Source organism: Sclerotinia sclerotiorum, genomic scaffold, assembly GCF_000146945.2.
Source record: "Sclerotinia sclerotiorum 1980 UF-70 scaffold_6 genomic scaffold, whole genome shotgun sequence".
Classification (NCBI taxonomy): domain Eukaryota; kingdom Fungi; phylum Ascomycota; class Leotiomycetes; order Helotiales; family Sclerotiniaceae; genus Sclerotinia; species Sclerotinia sclerotiorum.
Window position 1 is genome coordinate 657,426 of NW_001820830.1, and position 26,956 is coordinate 684,381.

Sequence of the window (26,956 nt, forward strand, 5' to 3'; positions counted from 1 at the left end):
AACCTCAGGCGCATTGGAACTGGAGATAACTTTATTTAAAATCTTACGAATAATAAATATGAATGAAATGAGATGAAATGTGCAGGTCCTATTGTTGTTCGTTGCCCATATGAGAAGTTGAACAGAAATCCTGGGACATTAAAAACAGCAATATTTCGGATCCGCATTCAACACGTCTAAAAGTGAGAGGCGATCAGATGAAGTGAAGGCCCTAAAAAGCGAGAATTGGATTATCATTAGACTACAACAAGGGACTCTGATTCTGTAGAATGGAATTGTTGCTGGATCTACAATCCTGAAATTTTTGGTGTAAGACCACAACTTCATGCGGGCCATCCCAGCTTCTGCTTTAACCGGTGCAAACGGAGCTCGCCTCGCCTAGCTAGAGATAATAACGACCCCCTCCTTTACTGACCATAGCAAAAGAGCGTATAAATAATCATTCTCCCTCAAAAATACCTGCGACGCATCTCAAAAGCTCAAATAAGAACACGATAGCGTTGCAGGTATCCCCCCCCCCCAAAAAAATGCTATCTATACTTTCTCCCCCACTAACGAAACCCCAGACCCAAAAATGTCCCACGAAGCAGCTCTTACGTCCTCCGCCGCGCAAGCAATTGCTCCCGACCTCTTCCCACTCCGCACACCTCCCACGCCATCTCAAATCGAAGCGGGCATTAACGCATGTCTCGAAGTACAGCGTCGTGCCGTCACGCAAGGAAAACGTCCTTTTGCTGCTGTTCTCCTAGGACCCGATAACGAAACTGTGCTCCTTTCACATCAAAGCATCGATCAAGTAAATCATGCCGAGAGCTCATTGGCACGACTAGCCTATTCGCATTATAAGAAAGAATATCTGTGGAGATGTACGTTGATAAGTACCTGGGAGCCTTGTGCTATGTGTTCTGGTATGTTGTTGTTGTTCTATATCGAAGTTGGAGGTTCATGTAACTCATAAGATGGTGTAGCGACGATTTATTGGGCACATATTGGACGAATTGTATATGCGGCGACGAATGAACAATTGGCAGGTCTGACGGGACCCGGGAATAGAGAGAATTTTACCTTGAAGTGGCATACGAGGGATATTTTGGAGGGTCAACAGAAGGATATTGAGATTATTGGACCGGTGGAGGGGATGGATAAGGTGGTTGTGGAGGAGAGCGATAGGTATTGGAGTACAACTAGAGTTCATACGTGATTGAGATCGAATTTAGATTTTCGAGCCACGGTCGGATGATATAATTTAAAGATCTCAAGGGGAACCAGTGTAAATGTTCCCGTTTTGATGTAAGTGAATTTCTTATACCTAGGGGAAAGCTTCATTGCTTGCTATGGAACATTTATGAAATATTTCCTTTGTAAATATTTATGGCCCTGCAAAGTGGAGAGAGTATTTTTTCTTGTCGCATATGCAGTTAGACTGCCGCAAAAAGCTAGTATTAATTCCAACTGCATTAAGATGTTGGTGGAAATTTATAAGCGTCTCAATATCATTCATTAAAAGCTTACGCCAGCCTATTCTGTTTTCAACTGTGCTGCGCCATTATATCCATGTAAGTACTAGTGTACTTAAAATAACAGAGCAGGAAATAATTGTTTGATCAGTCCTCAGTTCCGCTTCCTCGCGCATTCTCCCAGTTTGCTCTCTTCAGTGTCGAACATTATGGCTTACTTGGTATATGTACTGCTAATCCTTATGCCCATAAGCTTTGGCATCTGGAACCTTGTTTGTCTGGTTAAAAACTACAGAATTGCTCAGAAGATTAGAATTCCCATCAGGATCCTGATTGCCAGCGGCGATAACCCAGTAGTAAGTCTCATACAACCCCCTCCTCGAATCCGTAAATGTCTCTTCCCACTCCTAAGTAGCAGGCAACCGCTAAAATGTTAATGATAGTGGATTCTCGTATCAGGTATCGTGCTTCCTGTCATAAGGGTTGTATTCGGCGAATGTGACATCGCCAGGTACAGCGAGCCGGGGTGGGAATTCAAAGATAAGTACAAAATGCACCAAGAGCTTGGCGATGCAGTGATTCATGTATCAGCTGGGCGCAATTGGTTGTATCTCTGCGATTCAGACGCAGTGAATGAAATTTTCAAAAGGAAGGATGATTTTGATAGACCACCGGATTTGCTGGGTAAGAGAAATATCAAGTCATCATGCTGCGAAGAATTGCTAACTGTCCTAGCGGTGCTAGCGGTTTTTGGACCTAATATCTCAACAGTGCGTGAAGATGGTCCTGAGATAATGAACTAATCAGGCTAACACTATCCCAGGCAGTAGGCGCAGATTGGCAGCGTCAACGCAAAATCACCAGCGCACCATTCAATGACCAGAACAATCGTCTAGTCTGGATCGAGGCGTTGAGACAGGCAGATGAGATTAGGCAGTTCTGGAAGTCCCTCGAAGAACCTGTCATCCGGACAGATAAAGATACCCGCACGTTCTCACTCCATGTACTGTCTGGGGCTGGATTTGGGAAATCATACTCCTTCAAAAGATCGACCGAGCAACCCAAACAAGGACATACCTTTAATTACAGAGACTCACTCGCCATTGTCCTGGAAAACTGCCTTCTCATTCTTGTCCTCGGTCCTAAACTTCTCTCTAAAGTGCCATGGCCGCCAAAGTGGGAGCGGATTGGACGAGCAACAGTCGACTTCAAGTATTATATGACAGAGATGCTCAATGATGAAAAGCATGCTATTTCACAAGGGAAAACCAGAAGCGCAACTTTTACAAATTCTTTACTTCGAGCTTCCAAAGAACAGTCTCAGTCATCATCAGAAGGCTCAATCTCAAATGTCACAAATGGCTTCCAAGGACTCACCGAAGAGGAAATATATGGAAACATCTTCGTTTATAATTTTGCCGGGCATGATACAACTGCCATTGTACTCAATTGGACACTTTATCTTCTTGCGGCTCACCCCGAAGTTCAAGACTGGATCTCCGAAGAGATTAACGCCGTTTTGACGAACGATATGCCATCAACATGGGATTTCAAGGAAATATACCCCAAGTTGAACCGATGTCTTGCTATAATGGTGAATTATTCCTCCCCCAAAAGAGAACAGTGTGATGCTGATAATGAGTGTGTAAAATAGTTAGAAACTGTGCGACTTTGGAATCCATTGATCGGTATCTGCAAGTCTACTTTTGAAAAACCACAACCACTTACAGTCGACGGTCGAACGATCATCATTCCACCAGACACGCGCATTATTCCAAATAGCAATGCATTGCACTCGCATCCACGATACTGGGGTTAAAATAGTCTCGAATGGCAGTAAGTTTAACCCAACTTCATTCTCTGATCTCAAACTTCACTTCTCTATTTCTTGTGTTGCATCCACCCCCGGTTTTCTCTCCTAAACGTTTTGTTCTATACTATCCCTTCCTCCTTCCATTTTCCTGACAAGCAATCCATAACTCCCCAATCTTATAGTCCCCCGCGCTGGATCCTATCCCAAACCGAAAGTACGAACTCATCCCCGCTCGAACGTGAATATATATGCACTCCACCTAAAGGATCATACCAGCCATGGTCGACAGGAATCCGAGCATGTCCAGGTATGAAATTTAGCCAAGTAGAGTTTGTCGCAGCGATGGTTGCGTTCTTCAAGAGAAATCGGGTAGAGATTGTGCGTGAAGAGGGCGAAACAAAGCAAGAAGCAAAGGAGAGAGTTATGAATGTGGTTAGGGATAATGTTATTGTTTTGTTGTTGCAGATGAGAAGTCCTGAGAAGGTAGGGTTGAGATGGGTAGGTAGAGAGGGCTTAGGTGATTTGTGATTGGTATTTATTGATACTTGGAATGTTGGGGGTCTTTTACTGCAGAAATTCTAAGTCTACAAATTTTTATCCACGTAACTCAATCTACTTCCTGCTCAGAATGAAAAAGATAGATTTCTGGAAGATATAACGAAATGTTGTTATACCGAGCCCCTCTGCTTATTATTTCATACGTTGCACTGCTCTAGCATCTCGAAGTATAGAGCTCTAGCAAGTTTCCATAGATTTGCGGTGAATATACTCTGTATCACAAAACATACTCAGCTACTCTCCTTCGTATCACATACAACATATTCCAAAAATTCCAAACTAAATATTCGGTGAACATGCCCCAAAAGACATCCCCTCTACAGCCTTAATACCGAAAGTAATTTAAGTAACTGTGAATGGCAATGAAGCTATTCCGGTCCGCCAGGGCATATTGATGTTTCTCCTAGGGAATCCACCTCCACATTTTCGGTTATTGAACAAGTATTTCACCTAACTATTGCTATGATACTACTAATTACAACTCCGATTTTTATCGTGGTCTCTAACTTCTAGGAACTAGAGTATATTTTCCTGCATACATGAGATATAGATATTCGTCTTAACTGTGACATTGTCGATATGATCTAGTCAATCCACATTCACCACAGTGCTTTACCTCATTACGGGTACCCTGACCTGGTATATCTTTTACCATACCAATAGCTCACCTCAGTATTTACTTTCCACAAATCAACTTCTCAAACACGCCCGACCACGAGGAAAATCCTATGAAGGTATCTAAACATCAGGATATCCATTTCCTTACACTAAAGAAGACCACAACCAGCATGATATAATATACAACCCATCGCTTTTCCGACTTTCACGCGGGACTTCTTTTCTTTTTTGAAACAACTCTGCCCCCTCCTCCTTCAATCAGCACTAAGCACTGCTCTGGTATATCAATAAAATGCAATATCCGAAATCCAACCAGCCTCCTACTAACCAGAAGAAAGACTGCAATTACTTCCGAACACAGAACACATAATTAACCATATAAGAGAGCAAAAGACTTCGACTTCAGAATATTTTCATATATAATATGACTGCAGGCAAGCTAAACCCATGGCAATATTTATCGGAATCGACTAGATCTTCGCTTAAGGTTATATGCAAGGTTAATATTGTAGTCTTTTCTGCTGATATATCAAGCAATCAAAATAGTGATATGGATAAATTAATTAAATCCTGATTTTAAATTAGCAGTAAGACTTGGTAAAAAGATATCGAAGTAAAGTTCTTTGATGGATCATTTGGCACGGTGATTTTCTATCTCTAGATACCTGGGTAGCCATTCAATATCTTTGCTATTTATCATGACGAAAAAATAAAAACAAAAAAACGATAATCAGGAGAACATCTAAACAAGTGAGCCACTTGACTATCCTAACCTTGTAAATTAAAGCTATTAAACGGATTATTAATAGCCATTCGTGAAGAACTCTCTTCTTGTACCGAATGGAATTTATTTTCGAATTCAGCCACTTGGACAACTTTAAATATCTTTAGATAGCAGGATGTAGCGTCAGACAGATACTTAGGGTCTATAGTAGACAGCATATATTCAGCATTCAAACCCCATATATAGATATTTATGAAAAAAAGTACTGTAACTCATATCTACAACCTAGATGTAATATTATACACCCATTCGCCCAAATCTCAAGTGACAAGCCAAACTTCAAAAAGGGTATCATTACAATTCATCCTCATCAGTTTCCGTCTCACCATCCATATCAACCCTCGCTTCCTCCCTCAACATCTCCATTCTCTCCATTCTCTCTCTCCCTTCTCTTCCCTCCCCCTCCCTATCCAACTCCACCAACCTCTCCCTCCTCTTCGCATAAAACCTCTCCAAAAAATCCGTCCGCTGTTTCTGCGTCCACCCTTCCACTACCAGCGCAAATTCCGTCGCATTAGCAAACCCGAACGTTTTGGCCATCGTACAAAACTGTCTCTTCATAACATCATCCGGCGGATGAAACTCATAGCGTATATTTCCATTTCCCGCGTGTCCTGATGATGTGGGTCTGAAAAGTCTTTCTTCACCATAGCCGATTTCACCGCCTGTTTCTTCCGCGCGACGACTTAATCTCTCTTCGACTTTTGATGAGCCGACTACTTCTGAGTTTTCGTGCGTGTATTCTACACCTGCTGATGCTAGGATTGCGGCAATGGGGTCGGATTTGGGAGTGGGTTTCTTTTTGCGCTTGATATCTATTTCGCCTTTAGTGATTAGGGCAGCCAGTTGACTCATTGCGCCATTAGGATCATCATCATCGGCTCGTAGAGGATTGTCATCGTCATCAAGTGCTGCTTGGACATCAAAACTGGCCATTGCAACACCCGCTCTTGTCTCCGCAACATTGGTTTTATTGACAATATCTCGAAGTAGAATTTCTTCTGCGTGGAAAGACAATAGGTTATCTAATCCAAATATCTCCCCTTTTTGGCCTACTGCATTTTGTACACCTTTGAAATATCGACGTTCCATTGAAGCATTGTATCCGATATTAGCTTGCTGCTGTTTATATATCTGGCGAGCATAGACAACTTCTTCTATGGTCCCAGCGGAAACCAGTCGAAATGAATCGACGTCCCTAAGCTGACCTATTCTGTATGCTCGATCTTGAGCTTGTAAGTCATAACTTGGGTTCCAATTAGGATCAAAGATAACCACCTGTGAAGTCAGTAACCGCTGCGATATTCTTAGAGAACGAAGCCTACCTTATTAGCACTGGTAATATTCAAACCAACGCCTATAGATACAGTTAGTATGAGGAAAATCTAGATGTCATAGGGCTTGAGGGCCAATTCATACATCCAAAAATTTCAAACTATCGAACTTTCATCTAAATACCACGTTCGGCAAGTAATAATTCGAAAAAGAAATGCCATACAGAACATAATGAAATCGAGAACGAAACGTACCTCCAGCTTTGGTGGAAATCAAGAAGATGAATTGATTAGGATCATAATTAAAATCATCCACTGTATCCTGACGATCCTCATACTTCATTTCACCGCTGAGGAAGCTAACATTATAGCTAGTACTCTGAAATAAATGTTGAAGCATCCTTAATAACTTGACGCTATGAGAAAAGATTAAAACCTTGTCTCCTTCCTCATGCCAATGTTTCAAAAGCTTCTTCAACACTTTCCACTTGCCGCAAAACTCGGGGTTGGACAGATTTGCAATTGAATCTCGAGCTTTGTATAATTCCTCCCATCTATCCGGTAACATTTTCTGCAGGAAATCTAAGTCCCGTTCTTGCTTCTCTCTGGGATCACCGTCGTTAGGCAAGAGAAGAGCCAGGTGGTTGGATAACTTCTGAAGTGTGGTCATGATGGGAAATACCATAGCCTGCCATTTTATATTGGTTCCAGAGATTTTAGAATAACAGCATGCCCCGCGCGTTAATTTCTTACCATTACCACAATCACAGGGTTCGCCGTGACTTTTGACGAGCTGCACAATATCGCTTTCGAGAAACCTCTCGTATGCATCTCGTTGAAGATCAGTAAGAGGACATGGTAGCAATCTATCTGTCTTCTTTGGAAGTTGATGGGCGATCAAGGTCTTCATCCTCCGTAGAAAGAAATGAGGCATAAGGTTATTGACCAATCTTTTCGCAGTCTCCCGAGCTCGTTTCACCTGTTGATTAGTGGAGTCGTGGCTCTGTCCAATCCGTAAAGGTTCTGAGATGGTCGAAACCCAAGTAGCCAATGGGCCCACCTTACCAGGCGAGCACCAGTTAAGCAGCGTCCAAAGTTCTTCGTACTTATTCTGTATAGCAGTTCCTGTAAGTCCAATGCGACATAAGGCATTTACTTCATTCATCGCTTGTGTCGTAAGAGACGTTCTTTCCTTGAGCTGATGACATTCATCAGCTACAACACAATCCCAAGAAATTGTATTCAGTTCATCCTTGTAATTCTTATATGTTGAATATGTAGTAATAACGATTTCGACGCGGCCAGATTGAGCACTGCGAAGTACAGGCTCTTTCTCCTTCACATTCCCATGAAATTTTTCAACATGCCACCATCCCCACCTCGTCAGTTCATTCTTCCAATTCTGGATTAAAGAACCAGGGCACACAATGAGTACTCGAGGGTACCATCGTCCTTCGTCTTTATTCTTCACTTTCCGCATACGTTTTTCATCCCGCTCATCCCCTGTCTTTCCAAATGCCGCAGTAAGGAAAGCGGCCACCTGCACAGTCTTCCCTAGACCCATATCATCACCCAAGATCCCCCCTTTCTGGTAAACGAACTTTTCATGAAGAAATTTGACTCCATCTACCTGATAATCTCGAAGATACTGTGCAATAGATGCAGGAATAACATCATTAGATAATTCCATATTTATATCTGCATAGGGTCTTGATGGCTCTACAGTGCTTGGGAAATCAGGCCGTTCATCGAGCTCTGCCATGCGTTCATCATCTGAAAAGTATATATCAGAATAGTCAGGGGGAAGCTGAAGGCCAGCGCTCTTCATTTTATCTAGCTTCGTATCGAATTCTTTCCGTCTAGTCTGTAGGTACTGAGGAATTTCATCGTCCATTTCACAATCTGATTCTTCCCCCCAAATCCTCTCTTTTTGTTTGGACGATCCTCCCTTCTCCTTTGCCTCCTTGGCATCTTTTGCGCGTTCTTTTATTCGTTTCTTCTGTGCATTCAATTTCTTGCGTTTCTCGGACTTCCTCTTCTTAAATTTCTCGTACGGGTTTTCGTCTTCATCATCATCCGACCATTCCACTTGCTCGATGGCTTTACGTTTTCCCTTATTGCCGACGTTGGAGGTCCTCGTTTCGGATCCGTTGCTATCTTCGCTGTCGGATAAAGATATAACCTCTAAGGAAAGAGTTCAGCGCAGGTTTTAGGCATACTCCTGATCAACCTACCATATGCAAACAGAGCCTTGATTTTATTTGGCCTGCGCTCAAGCTCTTCATCTTCCGTGGTCACTTCATCCTCATACTGCGTGGTGAGAGCCATGGCAGAACCTTGCTACTCCGACAAGTAGCATTCAATATCAAAAGATGCTACAATATTGTCTATCGAAGAATATTCTAAAATGACGATGATTGAAATAACTGAATTATTGATGGGACTCCGAAAGGACAAAATTCACTAACCCATTTGCGAAAGATAGTGACAGAATGGCGCGTTGAATTTCACCATGCTGTTGTCGCGGTGTCGATTGTCGTTGAATGCTGCAGTTAAAATCTCTGCTTCTGTATTGAAGAACCTTATTGTAATTGATTTCTCTTCAAAAGTCTCATTGTACAGGCTCCCATGATATTACCGTCCAACCACACTTCTATTTCGAACAATGCGACGAGATGAGAAAGCGCGGTTCTGATTTCTAAAATCGCGGGGTATTTGTCGCGCTAGCACGTGATGTATAATAACTAATCCAGTCTATCTAACATACAGGGGTAAATACATTTCCAACTGTTCGATAAGCGAAAGCCTTAATCTACCCGGATTAACAATAATTTAATTCCACACTCCTCCGATAGGTAATCTTACTTCTGATCTGATCACACAAACAAATAAAAACTAAACTAATAACCTCCACCTTAACCTACTATCCTAAACTTAACCATCCCCTAACATCTCTCAAACCACTACACCACCTACCCCTCAGACAGACAACGACCAACCAACAGACAATCACGAGACAAAAATAAAGTTCACCACATTAGCACTTACTGACAATAAGATCGGCAAAGTCAAAAGTATAAAATAAAGCACAAACCATGGATATATACATCCGTGGAAGTATTCGCAAACGTTTACTTTTTGAGGCATAGTAAGTACCTGGTGTACTCGTGCAGCCAGGAAACGTCAAATTCCGAACGCCAAATCGGTGTTAAGAAACGAAGGGGAAATCTTGGGAAGAACAATTAGGTACTTCCTAGAGCGTTCCAAGTTTTATACTTTCCGGCTACACGGTTTCCGGGACCACGACTATGTATGTATGATTACTATGTACAAGTTCAAAGCTGATCTACAAGGGAAATTTCATTGTAACATCTTTTGTGAATTGTTTTGCCCCATCTCAATTCCTACGGTTGTCTTGGTCTTAGTTACATGAGTTACTAACTCGGGACTCTTTAATCATAATCTATTTCATTCCTTCTTCCCTACAAGACTCAAGATCTTATAACAATAGTTTGTGTTTGATGCTGCAATTACAGATATCCTTGGTATTTGTATCCCTCCATGAACCCATCAAACTTGTAATAATAAAGAAAATTGTTGAATGATTAGATTAGGATTCATTATGCATTTACTTGTTGCTATTCATCCTGCTGATTCTACCAACTCCGATCCGCAAAACTCCATATACTCTTTGTGTAATATTTTCTGGCTATACGTAAGATCCTTATAGTCCTAGTTGTCCTGCGCCTCCCACTCCCGAAATCCTGGCCAAAGGTGCTAGTTCGGGGTACCTGGCGGCGAATCTCTCGTCCAAGCTCCAGTTCGATAGAGTTTTGATGTGATCCTCAAATTCTTTGGTGATAAATATATCGTTACCTTCGAACCTGAATGCCTCCAAGTCGGGCCGTGGCCAGTTTACATTGATGCATACTATATATGCATTTTGGAATTCTTCGTTGGCGTAAAGGTCTTGTTTTTCAATGACCCTATCCTTCAGTTTGCCCCAAAATATTGAATCTACCCATACAGGATGAGGCGTAATTAGCTGGGAAGTTCGCGGCGAAGTCCAGTCTGTCAAATTGCCATACGTCGATGATGTGGGATAGATTTGCCATTGGCAAATATGATACATCAGGTAGAGGCAACCTGCTCGTTCCGCAAGGCCCTTGATCGTGAGGTTTGTAAGAAGTCTTGAGATCATTGTGGAGATATTATGAGTATGAACTTGGTCATTAGGATAAATGAGAACCTTCATGCTAGGTTGAGGAGGTCCGACTATGTCGAATTCTGATGCCCCTTGTCTCGCAATTTCTTTCTGCGTGCGTATGATGTTTAGAAGTAGGGTATCAACTCCACATGTCGGTGACGTTGTATTCAGTATTGGCAGGGCCCAAGGTTGAAGTGCATCGAATGGTGGTAAAGGTGGCGGAATCGTTTGGCTGGTAACGATCATTGAAGAGCCGGGGGTTTGTTGTAATGTCGGCTGCGATTGTGCGTGGCCTGAAATGGCAGCTAAGTTCGTACTTTGAAGGGCATCTGATGGAAGAGATGTTGGAATCCAAATGTCTGCTACAATATGGTCATTATCCTGAATATTGAAGAGAGGCTGTGTGAGGAAGAGCATAGGATTTGAAAGAACGGGGCAACTTACCGTCATTGAGATTCTCAGAGGGATTTGGGCCAAAATATGGAAAATGGCTGTTCCCATCTAAGGAGCTGACAGAAGCTGATTCTGGTGCTTGTGATACTCCATCAATAGGCGCAAATACAGCGCTGGGTGGGTGCGTGTGAGTATGAATTGGATTTATTGAAGTTGCCGGGTGATACCACGGCGCCTCAAAATCGTGCGAATTAATGGACCCAGTCGCGGAAACTCCTTGAGGAATATTTTGTGCCGATGGACCGGGAATTTCTGCGTTGTTCAGAAAAGTTGATTCGTTAGGCTGATCAGGACCTTATGTGGCTTGTGTCAGCGGTGGGATGTCCATTAATTGTAGATGATGAAACTTTCAGGAGGTGTAAAAACAGTAGACATCCAATTGATGCTTAAGCTGTACCAATTGACCGAATAACTATGACCTTAAGTACTTGGTTTGAAATTCATCCTCTCAAATATCTTGACACAGCCAAATTTGGCGATTCAGAATACACAAACACGCAGCAAAAGGCCTAAACTTTTGCGGAGGCTCTTTTCAAAGAAGTTTTGGAAAATAAGTACATACCTGAACTGTCATCGTCTCTCAGCTGTACTAGGGCTTCATTCAATTGTCTTACTTCCAGCTCCAATGCTTCGTTTCGTCTTCGCAACTCTTCAAGCTCTGCTTCGTTGTGACGACCATTGATAAGCTCTTCGACGCGGGCTTCCAATTGCTCAATATTTTCCTACATATCCAGTCAAAAAACTGTTCAAATAAGCTCCAGTGGTTTAATGTATCATGTTGAACTTATCAAACAGATAGGAAAAGAGCTAGAGAGAAGTTTATCACACCTTGGTTCTTAATCTAATGTTCCGCTGGGCTTCGCGATCATTGGCTCTTTTCCTTGCTAGTCTAATACAAATTAATACATTTCTCTATAGTGGAATTTGGGTCCTGTTGTTCGGCTCCGAAGGTAATGCCCAGGGAACTCCATATATACTATACGTACTGGGCAGGGGTTAAGGTTGATACATTGCGAGACCCTGCACGCGATGCTGTGAATGTTAGACGACTTGTCGAAACATGAGATGGCTAAAGCCTTGATTCCTTTGAATCTGCTCGGCTGTTTCATACCTCGCTTTTTTTCACCGGGTTTCTTGTCAGCTGCACGCGGCGAGTCTGAACGGCTCAATTCTTCTCCATCCGAGCCTACAGGTCCGTTGAGGCTATTGCCTAGTTGAGACATAATGGGATGCGCCGTGATGGTTGCAAAAGGAGGCTCTACTATAAAACAGATCTTCCATTGGCTTTTCTCGCCATCACGAATTGAATCAGTTGTGGCAAGTCGGCTGCTACCCAAATCGAGCGCTAATAACGTGAAGGCTAACTGCGAGGTAAGACTAGTCACTATGAATATAGTCGAGAATATGATAGAGAATGGAATAGAACAGTAAGATTCCACCAACTTGAGTATTCTCCGGTATCTTGAAGGTTGGTAATATGGCCGCCAAAATCCAAGATTTGAAAATCCTCGATACTGAAGTGTCGTCCAGGTTCGCAAAATTGATCGGAACTGTTCGGCACAGCAGGAACTTAATACTTAAAGAGGAGTGAGAGGCGAACTTGCGGACACAGAGGCCGTACCAATTTTAAACAGAACAGTTTGATGGATAAGATGTGAGATCGATAGATGAATGAGGTGGAAGGCTGAAGAAAGTTTGGGTGATGTGTAGTTGCCAGGCAGGAACGCCGGAATGCAGGAATTTGGCTCCAAACTACTTTGACTAGTGGTATAAGTAGCTGTTGCGCCGTGTCAAAAGAAAATGCGAGCTTGTGAAGAATGATTAATAAGATTGAAGCTAAGATATATTTGAGAAATCGAGGTATGACCTGAAGGTAACGAACGGGTATATTCAGGAAGCTACAAGAGTACAAAATGAAACCCGTGTGGATTTGATTAAATTGTAGATGAATGAGTAGAAAATGTCTACTTTACATATGAAACACCAAGATTTTGTATGAATGAGAAGAAAACTTTAAGCTAATAGAAATTTGATCCGAATTATTGTGTCAAAGATTCAATGGAGCAACAGGACTAAAAGAAAGTTTCCAGGTTCGCCGAAAGGCCGGTAAACCTTATTACCTAATCATCCAGCGAATCGTTTAGCTGCTGCAGTGTCAAATCAACATGCATATGAAGGGGCAAAGATAATACACGGCAAGACATATATGCATCACATATGTCTTTAATGCTATGCTCATATCAATAATACCAACTGCTTCATAATCATCTATTGATTGAGTTCCGAACAAACTCAGTAGGACTAAGGTAGGTTAAAGGTAAGGTAAAGTAAAGTCATCGATATTAACATCTGTATGAAGTACCAATTGACCGGTACCGGGACGGTGTTTATCCGTTTCCATGTACCTAGGCACGGTTAGCAAATAGAACAGTGCCAATTGGTGATGAGGGAATTCTTCTAGCTTCAGCTCAATCAACGACTTGAGGGTTATCAAGTCAATGCGCTCATGCCGCCAGCCATGAATGACGATCCGGAGCTCTAAAAGCTACTAGATAAGCATATGCATTAACATAGTATGAAGGAATATACCGTAATTCTTATACTCCGCAAATTTTTCCAAATAGGAAGAGGTTCTGTAACAGGATTTCACAAAAGCCATTAGTACTGAAGTCATGATCGGCACTCCTTGATCCATGCGTGTTCACAAGCGAACACTGGGATGATCTACAGTACATACGAGGAGGTTCCTGGAAGAGTAAAGAGTTCGGTTAGCGTCCAATTCAGACCGTGTTTGATTTAAAGAATAAAATCCAGGATATGCCACATTTGATATCATTGTCTGATAAGTTATCAAATCTAGGTCTAGACAACGAATAGGTTTCTAGGCACGGGGTCTTATTGTTCTTATGGAACGGCTACTCTCTCTAGGTTAGGTGTGATCTGTAAACTACATACACAGTGTCTGCTCTATAAGTTGAGCTCATAATAACCTAACAACGTCCCTTCGGAATACTGTGAACCTCCTCTAGTGCGGATTGGCTTGTTAACCTAATTTGGGTTTCGAAGGCAAACACCGATCCCCATCGGAACTATGAGTATCAAACATCATCATGACATATTCGGTGATTCGATCCACTTCCCGAATCACAAGCTCAAATTCTAACTCAAACCCAATTCAAGTCAATACAAAAAAGTTGTCTCAAGGATCAGATTTGGATTTTTGAAAGGATAGGCTGATCAAATTCCGTGAACCATTTATCAATTCATATTTTCAAGCATAGATAGGTATATATTGAATTGTTGATGAGTCATTAAATCAAACCATAAATCTTGTGGTTTGTCTGGTAAATTTGTTGTCTCTGTAAGTCGGATGCCGAAGGCGTTCCAACAGTAATATTGACTATATCGTCTCGCTAATACCTACTACCAAAATGTTGTAACGAGGGCGATTTGATTGAATGAACTGACAAGGTCGTTACTCCCAATGAAGTATGTATTATGCTTTTGGCTTTCAGGTACATTCAGAAGAATGTATCAAACAGAGCATAACACAGGGCTCATGCAATTTCAGGGTTGTCTTCCTTGACGGCCTTGACCAGCTCTTCCATACCTCCAACTTCTGTCGGTCCATCCATACCGACAGGAGGTAAAGCCCATGTTGGGAGAGGGCTCACATAACTCCAAGATCCCCCAGCATCTTCATAGCGAAGGCTGTGGAGCCACAGGGATAGCTCCTGCTCACCCGGATCGGTATATAAAGGGGTCTGACATATGTCGCATAGCTCTCCGGACATCTTCTCGGCCTTTTTCTTGTTGTATTCGTCTACCATCTCATCATGGTAGGCTACAGCATCAGCAACTTCTGACTTGCCCATCCTTGAAAGACGAGTTATAATATCTTCATCCGTATCTTGAGTTGCATCAGAATCATTTTCCCCAAGCCGTGTCCCCCATACGCGTTGGTTGCAATATATAGGATCATTACCAATAGGATGACCCAAAAATTGTAAATGAACCCTGAGTTGATGTGTACGTCCTGTGACCGGAAGGCATCTAACGATCGAATAGCCCTCCTTGTTCATCGATGGTTTCGACTTGTCTGGCTCCATCGGCTCGGAGCTGTCCTCAACTTGTTCTAGGTTTTCCGGCGGATAATATGCTAGGCGCTTGAAGACTGTGCGAGCGGCTTTACCACTCGCCCGAACACGATTCAGTCCCAATTTCGGCGATATCTGCAGGATTGGCATGTCACAAACCACTTCTCCGTCCGGAAACTTTCCTTTTACTCGTGCTATATATTCTTTTCTGACAGTGCGCCCTGATATTTGTAAACTTAGTGCTTCTGCAGCCTTCGCATGCTTTCCAATGAACATAATGCCACTAGTTAACCTATCCAACCTATTACACGGTAAGGGATTCCAGCCATGTCCGCGCTCAGCTCTCATGATTTCAACTACAGAGTTATAGTTGTACCGGCCGGCAGGGTGGACCGGAACGCCGGAAGGTTTGTTTATGACGATGATATCTTCGTCTTCATGCACAATTGATATTGGAAGAGCTGTAACAGGGGGTTCATGCCGATGCAGGGTATGTGATATAACGTCTCCATTCTTTATAATCTGCGAAGTTGATTCGACCGGTTTGCCATTCACAGCAATAGCTCCACGTTCCATGGCATCTTTCTAAGCCTGTCAGCAGGGCTCGATTTTACTTCGAATATTCCTAACGTACATAATATTCCAGTGGCCTATCTCGAAATTCACTTGAAAATATATCCAGTATTTCTCTTCCCCTCCATCTTTGTTTGCAGTACGTATTGTAGGTGAAATGGTACGGCGCGACTCTGCGCAACCCATTCTCTAGATAATATGGTCGCGGCCACGGATCCGCAGGAGTAATCACAACTGCGGGGGGTTCTTCAAATGGTTTTCTCTCTTCCACAGGCGCATATCCTGCAGAAGTTTCGACAAGTGCCATGGTAGGATTAAGCATTCCAGCCCTGCGGGCCAAAAGCGCAATGATGCGAGGTGAAGGAGCCACCGAGTCGAATTTCACGTTAAATGTGGTAGATAGTGCAAAATAACAATCTTAAAAATTGTGATGTGAAATACAAGTCATTTTTTATTGAGAGTCACAAAACTGTTTGAAGTTGGGTTCTTTTTACACCGCTTTTGGGCAGAACACATTTTCTGCCAAAGGTCACCGGGTATAGCCATGGTTGGGTGAATACCTAGCACTCAATCAGGGGGATTCCGAGAACCCGCAAATGTAACTGGAGGGTTGAGAATACCGCGTTCAGCACAATATAGATATGAGCTTGTTTTGAGGCTCATTTTCTTCTTAATTTGCCTGTTGGCACCGGTTCTTCCAATATCACCAGAATTCGCGTTCGGCCCTAGGTTATTGAAATCCCCAAATATACCTCGGCACAAACCAGATCTTCCTACCAATCTCGCTGCTCTTCCTCCCCAAATCTATTTCAAAAGTTTATATTCACTCTGATATCTGTCTACGTATCACGAAGTCCAATCGATATGTCTCATGGAGAGCTTAAAAAACGGAGGAGAGAGGATTATGGCTACATTTTAGAGTACAGGACACGCTGGTATGACATCATATATTTCAGGCCAAATTTCAATTAGCTGACTTAGATCTCAAGGTCTGACAATGATATGTATGATCATATGAACAATAGCATCTACAACTTTCTGTAAGGCTTATCTTAATCTGCTGAAATGTAGTATGTGACTGAGATTCGAAAAGGTACGATTCAATCGTGAACTCTTATCTCATCGAACATTGTGGTTTACACCCTCCCACTTCATCCCAATACGGCTTAGTGGTGCACTCTCATGGTGATTTCTTTGGCTCAATTGCATTTCCGGCTGTCGCTGATCTAGCGTTACGTGTCAACAAGCTTGGAAAAAGCAGTGTTACCTACGAGATCGCCTTATTCGAGCGAGGAGTTGAAGAAGTCAAGTCGGTAGGGGAAATCGTCCACGTATTTGTTGAAAGAAAGACTGGCAGGCCAGCAGCCCAAGGAATGAACGACACAATCAAGGAAGGACTCCAAAAGATCCTCAGACCACTATCAAAACTCTAATATTCTCAACGTCACATCAGTCCACACATCCATTTCTCCTGGCTGGATGGGCAGACGTGCCGAGGGTAACAGTTTTGTGGAGTGCGAACGATGCACGAGAGCCACTCCGTTTCCTTAATTTTCGAGACATTGGCCAATGAAACTAGACATTCAGCGTTCCGACACACTCCCGTCGCCTTTGACAAGATCAACGGATTGTATGTAGATGAGGGCAGGGCTTGGATGGGGTGACCAAAACGGGAATTCCGCTTTCTGCATAATGTTCGTTCCAATGACACTACTGCCGAGAAGCATCGACTTCGGGGGAACTTCGCTTGTATGATGGTATCCGCTTGTCTGCATTGCCTCGGGAAAAGTTGCACGTTTAACCAGGAGTGACAGAACGGCCGCACACGCCAATTAAAGACTACGGAAGTATCGCCAGAGGACGAAGAATGAATGTACTGGTAAGCACCTGGGCAGTCTATGTGGGATTTTGACTTGGCAGGAGAGGAACGATTTATCATGGTCACATGTACCATCCATGGTTTCGTCGGGACGTTTGGTAATTTTACAATTGGCAAAGAATTTTTCCATCAACAACCCCGTCATTTCTTTGCATCCGTACCTCGAAATGTGGATTTGATAGAAGACTTTATTCTCGCCATTTTCCACTCCCACAAACTTGGCAGTGGGGTATCATTTAATAGGACAGGAGTTTAGAGATAATGAAAAATCGAGAAGTGCTTCCACAAGAGTCATGTGTTTCAATTTGAGAGAGTTCGTGGATACCTTTCCCCAGTAAATCCCAATTCCCCCGCATTATTGCTCGCGCTACTAACCCCTGTCACTGTATATGGAATACTCCCCGCAAAATCTTCTCCCCAGATGACACATCATGCTACCTATCTAGGTACTGGCAGGTAAGCAATACTACTACTGTAGTATGAAGGAATAAGAATACCTAGTAATATCTGGATATCAAGATTATCATTATCATCTCTTGCCCGTCATTTATAATTCACTGCTTCCTCCCAGCGAACGTAATTAATTCTAATGGTTAGAGATCATCGTCGCTATCATCTTCACTTTATTTCCTCAAGCTTTCAATCCTGAATGTCAGTCTGTGATATCATAGTCTGTCTTGGCGTCGAACATTCATCGCAAGTGGTAAGGTCTTACAAGAAATACCTTGCTCCGTCCTCGGCGCAACCTACGTGTAACATACCTATAAGCCCAGATACAAAATCAAAACATCTTTCCAAGCCATAAAGATCACAACAATCGAGCTTTCGAGTAATCAATATGGCCTCAATAGCCGGAAAGACACCGCTAGATCATATAGAAGACAATAAGGATAGTTCGACAGCTTCAGCGTCCAAAATCACTCCGGGCCTTCGAGTTCTTCAACCACCAGAATGGATCGCGACTCTTTCTCCTGAAGAACGTCTCAGTATCGAATCTAAACTAAAGAGAAAAATTGATATAAGATTATTGCCAATGGTAATCTTAATGTATATCATGAATTACCTGGACAGAGTATGTCTTTCCTCTGATTTTACATACCCCACAACTAAAAATTCATGATAGAACAACATCGCAGCAGCGCGATTAGCAGGAATGGAGGAAGATTTGAAACTAGTTGGAGATGAATACCAGGTATGTAGCTAGATAATACCTTTCATGGTTTTATGGATGATGAAAGCTAATAATTATAGACTTGCGTCAGTATCCTATTCGTCGGCTACCTCTTGATGCAAATCCCATCGAATTTATTCTTGAATAAACTCGGCACTCCCGCCACCTATCTCCCAACAGCAATGATTGTCTGGGGAATGATATCAGCTGCAACAGCTGGAACTCACAATTTTGTCGGCCTTCTTATGTGTAGATTCTTCCTCGGTTTCGTCGAGGCTGCATACTTTGTAAGTTTTCTTTGCATGTGATGTTTTGATATGTCCGAAGATTCTAATGCTGCCCAGCCTGGATGTCTCTACTACCTCTCATGTTGGTATACTCGCAAGGAACTAGGTTTGCGTACAGCCTTCCTCTTTTCCGGATCATTGATCAGCGGAGCATTTTCTGGTCTCCTGGCTGCGGGTATCACGGACGGAATGGATGGAGTGAAAGGACTTCTTGCCTGGAGATGGCTTTTTATTATTGAGGGCTCCCTCACGGTTGTGATTGCCGCTGCGGGTTACTTTATCATCCCAAATTTCCCGCGAACCACGGCTTGGTTGACAGAGCAGGAGCGTGAACTGGCTGTTTGGCGTTTGGAAGAGGATGTGGGTATGGACGATTGGGTTGATAGCCATCAGCAAACGTTCATGCATGGCTTGAAACTCGCTTTTGCCGACATCAAAACCTACATTCTCATGCTTATCCTATTTGGTATCGTTGCAGCTGCTTCGGTTACCAATTTCTTCCCGTAAGGTCTCCCAATTTATCCATCTATCCAAGGGAACCACTAATACTTCTTAGAACCGTTGTAGCAACCCTAAAATACAATAGAATCCAATCACTTCTGTTAACTGCACCTCCTTACGTCCTGGCCCTCATAACCTCCATGGCCAATGCCTGGCACGCTGATAAGACTGGCGAACGATTTTTCCACATCGCCATTCCGCTCACCATCGCCTTACTATCCTTCATCCTTGCCGCGGCAACCACAGGTACCGCTCCACGCTACGTAGCCATGATGCTCATGGTTCCCGGCTGCTACACCGCTTTTGTCGTCGCACTTGCTTGGATTTCTAATACACTACCTAGACCCCCTGCTAAGAGAGCCGTCGCGCTTGCCTTCATCAATGCGGTTTCTAATTCCTCGAGTATTTATGCTAGTTACATGTATCCCAGTAGTGCGGGCCCGAGATATATTGTGGCGATGAGTGTGAATTGTGGAATGGTTTTTATGGCCATGTGTGCGGCGCTTACGTTGAGGACGATGTTGGTTAGGTTGAATAAGAAGTTAGATAGGGGAGAAATGGTAGATGGGGCGGTTAATGAAGGTACAGTGGCGGCTGGTCAGAGGGGATTTAGGTATAAGGTTTGAGTTCTGAGGTTTGAAGTGAGGGGGTTTTTATGGTAAATGGATACGGCGAATAATGAACAAACTTCTTGTTAGCTATGAAATGTAGAAAGTGACCAACTTTCAAGATGCATGGACGGGCTCTATAGTGGCTGTAGTTTAAGCATAGATTTGTACGTGAAACGATGGAAAATATAGCCGTTCTGAATTCACGTCTATCGTCTTTCACATTAATACTCAAAGCTCAATATTCTCATAACATGCACTCTAACCCTCGCTGAAGTCTATCCACTTCCATCCGCAAAACTAGAGTCTTCAAAACACTTTCTACCTCGCCCATCTTTACTCCTCCGATTATCTATTATCCCCCTCAAATGAAATTAAAGAAAATAATTAGACATTAAAAAATGATTCTCGATACTGTATAACTATATAGTTTATAAAATAAAATATATTATTTATCTATTTATACTCTAGGACTTATTTTATATCTATATCCACTGTTACGACGGCTATCTTCTACGCCGCATCACATGACTAAACCAAGGTAACGTGATTAAGTCACGTTATGGACCGCAGAGGAACGCTGGCTGTCCAGGAACGCTGGCTGTCCAGGAACGCTGGCTGTCCAGGAACGCTGGCTGTCCAGGAACGCTGGCTGTCCAGGAACGCTGGCTGTCCAGGAACGCTGGCTGTCCAGGAACGCTGGCTGTCCAGGAACGCTGGCTGTCCAGGAACGCTGGCTGTCCAGGACCGCTGCGCGGTCCTGACTAGCCATAGACATGAAGGTCTATATAATCAAGATGGATTTTCTTTGTATAAAGCTTCGTGTTCAAGATCAATCATTTAGTATACTCTACTATTAGTTACAAATTGCATATCATTATTGTCATTACTTTAAGTCCCTGCTTGACGCCTAGTTATAAACCATCTCGAGAGCCTAGAGCACTTCCACATGATCTAGACGGCAAACCTCGTAAAATCCGCATCATAATGACCAGTAAAGTAAGTTTCAACTTATCTCTCATTTACTGTTGATTTCATAATATTCATTAATGGATTATAAGATCTTATTAATATTTACTCTCTCAGATGTTTGGATATAAATCATATATCTTTTCTCCTTTTTTTTTCTCTTTTGTCTTTTCCCTCGCTTTTTTAAACGAGCTAGCTTGGCCTTCTTTCTGGGTATTGAGTGTCAATTTGTGATTTTGAAATGAATATCACTTTAGACTTTCCGTTGTGCACTTCACGTCGCAACAATTTTGGATTCGTGGTCAAAAATGTAGGCATTAATGAATGATTATAGGTGGCGGGAGGTCCTACTTGTTTATGATTTTTATATATGACGAATGTATTATGAAGTTAAGTTGAAGAGAGAGTTCAAATAGCCAAATTAAAGACGGAAAATGAGAAAGTTAATCTTAGTATTATTCCAAGCTATTAAGATGACAGGAAATTAGGAAGTAATCAATAAACCAGAAATAATCTCTCCCCTCCCTCCGCAGTCCCAAAATGAAAACACTTTTCCGTAGCACCATCAGTAATACTTTTTCTCTCTTTCCCTTTTCCCTTCTCTTCCAATCCCCATCCCCATCCCTTCACCAACCTAAAGCCCCTGATCCCGCAAAAATTCATTCATAACTCTATACGCTCCCGAAGAATTAAAATGAACATTGACAGCATGTCCACACCTAGGCTGAATATACGGAACAAAAGCCCTCGCTTTCGGAAATACCACAGCTGCCTGTGCAGGTATATTCGGCGCACTATTAGCACCAGTCTGAGAACAATTCCCTCCACAAAAAATCTCATCTTCATTTCCCGTCAAAATCAATACTGGTCCCGTGAACTCGGGTGCGGAAGATGGCTGACCGGCCATTGTTAGGAGCTCCCCGGTCGTAAAGGGCTCTTTATGTTGTTCTGTGTATTCTGCAATGGCGGGATCGTAATATGGTGGTGCAAAGAAGGCAAATTGGTTGGAGCCAAGGTTGGCCCATGTGAGATAGCCGTTAGGGAGGTCTTGTGCGTAGATATTACCGGTATCGTGGTTGGAGCCCGCGGTATAGAAAGATCCTATTTTGCTGAGTGCGCTTTGGAGTTGAGATAATGTTTCATTGGATAGGGATTCAAAAGATGGGGGTCCGAATTTATAAGGTTGATTTACGGATGCGTATTGGATGTTGAATGCTGCGATTGTTTGAGGTAGCCCTGAGCTATCGATGGAAAATCCTTGGAGTATAAGTCCATCTGTGATTTCTGGGTGTGCGGAAACGAGTTCATATGATAGAGCTGAGCCGAAAGAATGACCAACGTGGACAAGCTTGTTCGGCTTGGAGATGCTGACACCCGGCAAACTGCCTGCACGTAATAGGTTTGTCACTTCTACGATGGCTGAAAGTTCAGTAGGAACTTGTATGATCGAAATAGGGTCAGCTTTTGAGGATTCTCCTATCCCCAACCGATCAATAGCTAAAGTACTGTAGCCATACTGATCAACTGCAACATCTACATATGAGTAGTTGTGGTTATTGAATGGCAAATCCCAATACCTATATATATCAGTACTTATATACATAAAGTGATTCAATGTACTTACGATCTATCGTAGCCAACCCCATGAGTGAGGAATTGCCACGTACCAGAGTAATTACTCGATTCGCTTGGTAAGCATACTGTTGCAGCAATGTTATATTGGCCTGTCACGGTGGTGTAGCCAGACATTGTAGATGCGCTATAATTTTGCCCTTTTCTCAAGAAGTCCTGAGCAAATTTTGCCACGGCAATGGCATCGGAAAGAGGTGGAATACTGAAATTGCCATTTCGAGCATTTATGGAGATTGGAATAGTAATATTGGTGCAGATCTTAGCTGTGGCAAGGCTCAAGATAGTCGCCATGACAAGGAAGCAGAGCTCAAACATGATTAAAAGTTGATATAGAGGATAAATGGTACTCGGAGGAAGAGAATGAAACTAATATTATTGATGATAAGATCTTACTTTGAGCAGCACATATTATATGCATTCTGATCAGTCCCATATGAGGGCCGACAAATTGAACAGTAATAGTATAATCATGATTATACTACTCTGTAGGACTAATCAACTTGCAGGTCAGTGTGACTCTACTTCAAAAGCCACCTACGGTTAGGGATAACGATGGATTTGTGTACACATCGTGATATAAAAACATTCAGATATTGCCACAAATTATTTGGAATACAAGTCAACTACTTTACTTCCGGGACACTAACCTGTATTAAAAATGACGAAAATCAGTATTTTCAAATTCTTCATTTATAAATATAGTCGTTTAGAATTTTATGTAGAATTTTGAAAATTAAAAAATTACTTTCATTACCTACAAGATGATATAATTATAGAGCACTCAGAGGAGATAGAGTTGAATGATTTGTCTTTAGTCCTATTGATCGAGGTCTGTGTATACTAAATAGATAGTTGATGAGTACCTTGAATAGACTAAGTTTTGAATAGTGGTAAACCAGGATCATCCGGTATATCATAGAGATCGACAAGATCTAGATGAGCCCTTTAGCTAAAAGAGAATCACCTTTCTGGTTGGTTGTAGGCTATAGGAGATCGTGGTATTCTCTGTGACTGTCACAGTTATCTGAAGTATCTATTGAGAAATAGAACCTGGTGTATTTATCCAAGATCATATTGTAACCATCGGGATAATTGTCACGTGATAGTGACTACGCAATGCTAACGCTAGTGCCTCGGCATCAGGGAACCGAATTATTGTATACTTCGTTATAGTTCTACTTCTTTAGGGAAAACAATACGAATACTAATGGTATGACTTATTGAAGCTTCACATCCCCTTAGAATCTTACGTTTCTACAGACAGTAACACGTGGCAGTAGCACAAACAACTGTCTCAGTCACACATATGTGTCAACAAAGCTTTATTTGATACACACCTTCACTTATTTGCAATTCAGTCAAAGTCATGATCAAAAGCTGCTATGTAAGACTACAGGAAATGGATACTGTTCTAATCAGATACACTCGCCTCCGCAAGGTATTAAGCAGAAGGACAATGGCAACGAAAGTCACCCAGTCCAGTCGGCTGATCTCACAAGTGCTGCTTCCTGGTCAGTTTATCCCGTCTTGAAAACTTTGACCGTGCTGTTCATCAAATTAGATTTGAGGTACAGAGACGATATTTTCAATTATACTCGAGGTCGCTTTGTATGTGATGAAGCATATGAGATGTCACAGCGCCATGTCCGTTTCAATGTTAATGAGCTAGCCCGTATCGCTGCAGAAGCTGTCGGGGGAAAATTATGCGTTAGCATTGAAAAGTCTCCTGATGGCATGTACAATAAGGCTATGCTTCTCACTATGGACAATGGCACTCAAGTTGTAGCGAAAGTTCCAAATCCAAATGCTGGCAGGCCTCATTTTACTACTGCAAGCGAAGTTGCAACAATGGATTTTGTATGTTTGTTTAGATATTAATGGATGCAGATACTTCAACTGATATATTTTAGGCAAGGGATGTTCTTGGAACTCCTATTCCCAAAGTCTTTGCGTGGAGTTCAAAAGCCCAGGAGAATCCTGTTGGTGCAGAGTATATTATCATGGAAAATGTTTCAGGAATCGAGCTAGAACATTTTTGGCCAAGTATGGGAATTGAAGATAGATTTACTCTTGTCAAAGCCATTGCTGGTTTCCTTCAAGAGATTTGGGAGTCTTTATTATGCCAAAGATCTAGAGGAACGAACCGGAAATGAGCCCTTGTATACCGATGTACATGGAATTGATACCATGAATTCCAAATTTGCTATTGTTCCATCTACAGGACGCTAATTAGTTGATAACGGAAGATCAACTATTGATTTTGATAGAGGTCCATGTAAAATTTTCTATGCTGAAGCCAGGACTTATATAACTAATGGATATAAGGGGTCAATTTAAAGGAGTACCACACTGCCATTGGGCTTCGAGAAATAGCTTGCGTCAATCAGCTCCCTAGCCGCGTAAGTCTCCAGTAACCCTCTGTGGCCCCAGGACCTATCAACCAACAAGAGAAAGAAAGCTTGATGCTTTACATTGCTATCTCAAGCTGATGGAGTTTCGCCTTCCTACAGATCAATCTATTGCATCATCGCATCTTTGGCATGGCGATCTACACGCTGCTAACATATTTGTAAACCCTTCCAAACATACCGAAATTGTAGGCCTTATAGATTGGCAATCTTCTGAGCTATCCCCTCTTTACTTCCACGCCCGCCAACCTCATATTATCGATTACAACGGTTCGCCTGTATTTGGCTTAGAGCGGCCCCAGCTACCAAAAGATATAGAACAGCTAGATAAAAACACAAAGAAACATGCACAGACTTTGTATTTACAGAGATCCTGTACTCCCTTTACAATACTTTAACTCACCATAAAAATCCACAAATTTATGCTGCGCTTGAGTTCCAGCAAACAACGAGTTATCTAACCCTACTCTTAGCACGCAATTCTCCTCATCGATGGCGAGACATCATATCTTTCAAAAGTTTTAGAGTTAGGAGCCATATGGGACACACTTCCAGGAGCCAAAACTTCAGTTTATCCGTTCTTATTTTCAAGCAAAGAGCGGCAAATAATGGAGGCTAATGTGGAATGTGTAATGCGTGGTATGGAGGCGATGGAGTCAATTAAAGAGAGTATTGGTGAGTTATTTCCTGAGCAAGGAATAGTAAGACCAGACCAATATGAAGAAGCTTTAGATGCGTTGGAGCAAATGAAGGACCAGGTCATTGAGGAATTTGCAAGAAGCGAAGAGGAGAAAGAGATATGGCTGAAGGAATGGCCTTTTGGAACTTGATGTCACGATTCGCCATTAGGATTAGTGTCCTGGGATCTAAAAGGAATCACGTGATAAGGAGCCCTAGGAGCCTTCAAAGCTCCTGGGGGCTCCCTTTATCGATCATTATATAGTCAGAGTAGTTTCATAGTTTAGGAGCTTCGTGCTCAACTTAGTTATCAATTAGTTTACCTACATTCTATTTGATCTAGTAACGAATTCACTTTCAAGTGAATACCAGTGATAAAGCCTTAACCTATAACTACCAACCGACGAACCTTAGGCAGCCGCTGCCTTTGGTACAGTATCGTTACAGTTTCTTACAAAGCTAAGAAAAAGATAGTGATGGCTAGTCATTGTATTCAAAATATAAATAAATTAAAAGAATTCTCAGAAATTATAAAATTATTTTATATCAACACAAAAGCATATAATAAATTATAATTTAATTAAATGCCTTTTTCCTCTTTTTTTAACAAAGAAAATTCATCTTTCTTTTTTTCTTGTAGTTTATAGTAATGTTATAAATTTGTTTAATCTCTTTAGTCTTTAAATTCCTAATATATAAACGATCAATAAAGAAGTGATTTTGAGATAGTAAAAATAAATAAACAAGATTTTTTTTTCACCTGTTCAAATTGTAAAAACAACTGATTGAAGTGAAAAACGAAGATTACAATGGATTGATTGAATAGAATAGAATTAATCTGATATTGGAAAGGAGACAGGGTATGGCATTTTAAGTTCCAATTTTGAGATTTATCTCAGGTTATCTCATGAATTGAGGTTAGGTGCCACAGCGAGACAAAAGGATTTTAAGAAATGAAATGACTTTGGAATCAATTTTTTGAGTGGACT

The 26,956-nt window shown here is 42.0% G+C and overlaps 11 protein-coding genes across 11 annotated transcripts; 8 read left to right on the top strand and 3 right to left on the bottom strand.

Annotated features, from left to right (window-relative positions):
• Positions 1 to 574: 574 nt before the first annotated feature.
• Positions 575 to 1,201, top strand: SS1G_05083 (hypothetical protein; the record flags this gene model as incomplete). Its single annotated transcript, XM_001593605.1, has 2 exons — positions 575 to 908; positions 969 to 1,201. 2 exons carry the CDS (start codon positions 575 to 577, stop codon positions 1,199 to 1,201), a joined length of 567 nt encoding a protein of 188 aa, XP_001593655.1.
• An 807-nt stretch (positions 1,202 to 2,008) lies between these two features.
• SS1G_05084 (hypothetical protein) lies at positions 2,009 to 3,276 on the top strand (the record flags this gene model as incomplete). The annotated part of the gene is made up of 4 exons (XM_001593606.1): positions 2,009 to 2,141; positions 2,193 to 2,227; positions 2,281 to 3,051; positions 3,112 to 3,276. The coding sequence occupies 4 exons, from the start codon at positions 2,009 to 2,011 to the stop codon at positions 3,274 to 3,276; spliced, it is 1,104 nt and encodes a 367-aa protein (XP_001593656.1).
• Positions 3,277 to 3,612: 336 nt separating this feature from the next.
• SS1G_05085 (hypothetical protein) lies at positions 3,613 to 3,798 on the top strand (the record flags this gene model as incomplete). Its single annotated transcript, XM_001593607.1, has 1 exon — positions 3,613 to 3,798. The coding sequence occupies one exon, from the start codon at positions 3,613 to 3,615 to the stop codon at positions 3,796 to 3,798; it is 186 nt and encodes a 61-aa protein (XP_001593657.1).
• A 1,726-nt stretch (positions 3,799 to 5,524) lies between these two features.
• SS1G_05086 (hypothetical protein) lies at positions 5,525 to 8,832 on the bottom strand (the record flags this gene model as incomplete). Its single annotated transcript, XM_001593608.1, has 4 exons — positions 5,525 to 6,508; positions 6,556 to 6,587; positions 6,760 to 8,688; positions 8,739 to 8,832. 4 exons carry the CDS (start codon positions 8,830 to 8,832, stop codon positions 5,525 to 5,527), a joined length of 3,039 nt encoding a protein of 1,012 aa, XP_001593658.1.
• A 1,396-nt stretch (positions 8,833 to 10,228) lies between these two features.
• On the bottom strand, positions 10,229 to 12,387 carry SS1G_05087 (hypothetical protein; the record flags this gene model as incomplete). The annotated part of the gene is made up of 6 exons (XM_001593609.1): positions 10,229 to 11,073; positions 11,156 to 11,458; positions 11,727 to 11,886; positions 11,993 to 12,053; positions 12,151 to 12,184; positions 12,276 to 12,387. The coding sequence occupies 6 exons, from the start codon at positions 12,385 to 12,387 to the stop codon at positions 10,229 to 10,231; spliced, it is 1,515 nt and encodes a 504-aa protein (XP_001593659.1).
• Positions 12,388 to 14,721: 2,334 nt separating this feature from the next.
• On the bottom strand, positions 14,722 to 16,141 carry SS1G_05088 (pseudouridine synthase; the record flags this gene model as incomplete). The annotated part of the gene is made up of 2 exons (XM_001593610.1): positions 14,722 to 15,846; positions 16,067 to 16,141. The coding sequence occupies 2 exons, from the start codon at positions 16,139 to 16,141 to the stop codon at positions 14,722 to 14,724; spliced, it is 1,200 nt and encodes a 399-aa protein (XP_001593660.1).
• Positions 16,142 to 16,698: 557 nt separating this feature from the next.
• On the top strand, positions 16,699 to 17,267 carry SS1G_05089 (hypothetical protein; the record flags this gene model as incomplete). Its single annotated transcript, XM_001593611.1, has 2 exons — positions 16,699 to 16,769; positions 16,928 to 17,267. The coding sequence occupies 2 exons, from the start codon at positions 16,699 to 16,701 to the stop codon at positions 17,265 to 17,267; spliced, it is 411 nt and encodes a 136-aa protein (XP_001593661.1).
• Positions 17,268 to 18,551: 1,284 nt separating this feature from the next.
• SS1G_05090 (hypothetical protein) lies at positions 18,552 to 20,298 on the top strand (the record flags this gene model as incomplete). The annotated part of the gene is made up of 5 exons (XM_001593612.1): positions 18,552 to 18,785; positions 18,837 to 18,905; positions 18,965 to 19,171; positions 19,229 to 19,674; positions 19,728 to 20,298. 5 exons carry the CDS (start codon positions 18,552 to 18,554, stop codon positions 20,296 to 20,298), a joined length of 1,527 nt encoding a protein of 508 aa, XP_001593662.1.
• Positions 20,299 to 22,189: 1,891 nt separating this feature from the next.
• On the top strand, positions 22,190 to 22,384 carry SS1G_05091 (hypothetical protein; the record flags this gene model as incomplete). The annotated part of the gene is made up of 1 exon (XM_001593613.1): positions 22,190 to 22,384. The coding sequence occupies one exon, from the start codon at positions 22,190 to 22,192 to the stop codon at positions 22,382 to 22,384; it is 195 nt and encodes a 64-aa protein (XP_001593663.1).
• A 509-nt stretch (positions 22,385 to 22,893) lies between these two features.
• SS1G_05092 (hypothetical protein) lies at positions 22,894 to 25,034 on the top strand (the record flags this gene model as incomplete). The annotated part of the gene is made up of 5 exons (XM_001593614.1): positions 22,894 to 22,940; positions 23,393 to 23,443; positions 23,770 to 23,789; positions 24,320 to 24,738; positions 24,792 to 25,034. The coding sequence occupies 5 exons, from the start codon at positions 22,894 to 22,896 to the stop codon at positions 25,032 to 25,034; spliced, it is 780 nt and encodes a 259-aa protein (XP_001593664.1).
• Positions 25,035 to 25,897: 863 nt separating this feature from the next.
• Positions 25,898 to 26,119, top strand: SS1G_05093 (predicted protein; the record flags this gene model as incomplete). Its single annotated transcript, XM_001593615.1, has 1 exon — positions 25,898 to 26,119. One exon carries the CDS (start codon positions 25,898 to 25,900, stop codon positions 26,117 to 26,119), a length of 222 nt encoding a protein of 73 aa, XP_001593665.1.
• Positions 26,120 to 26,956: the final 837 nt, after the last annotated feature.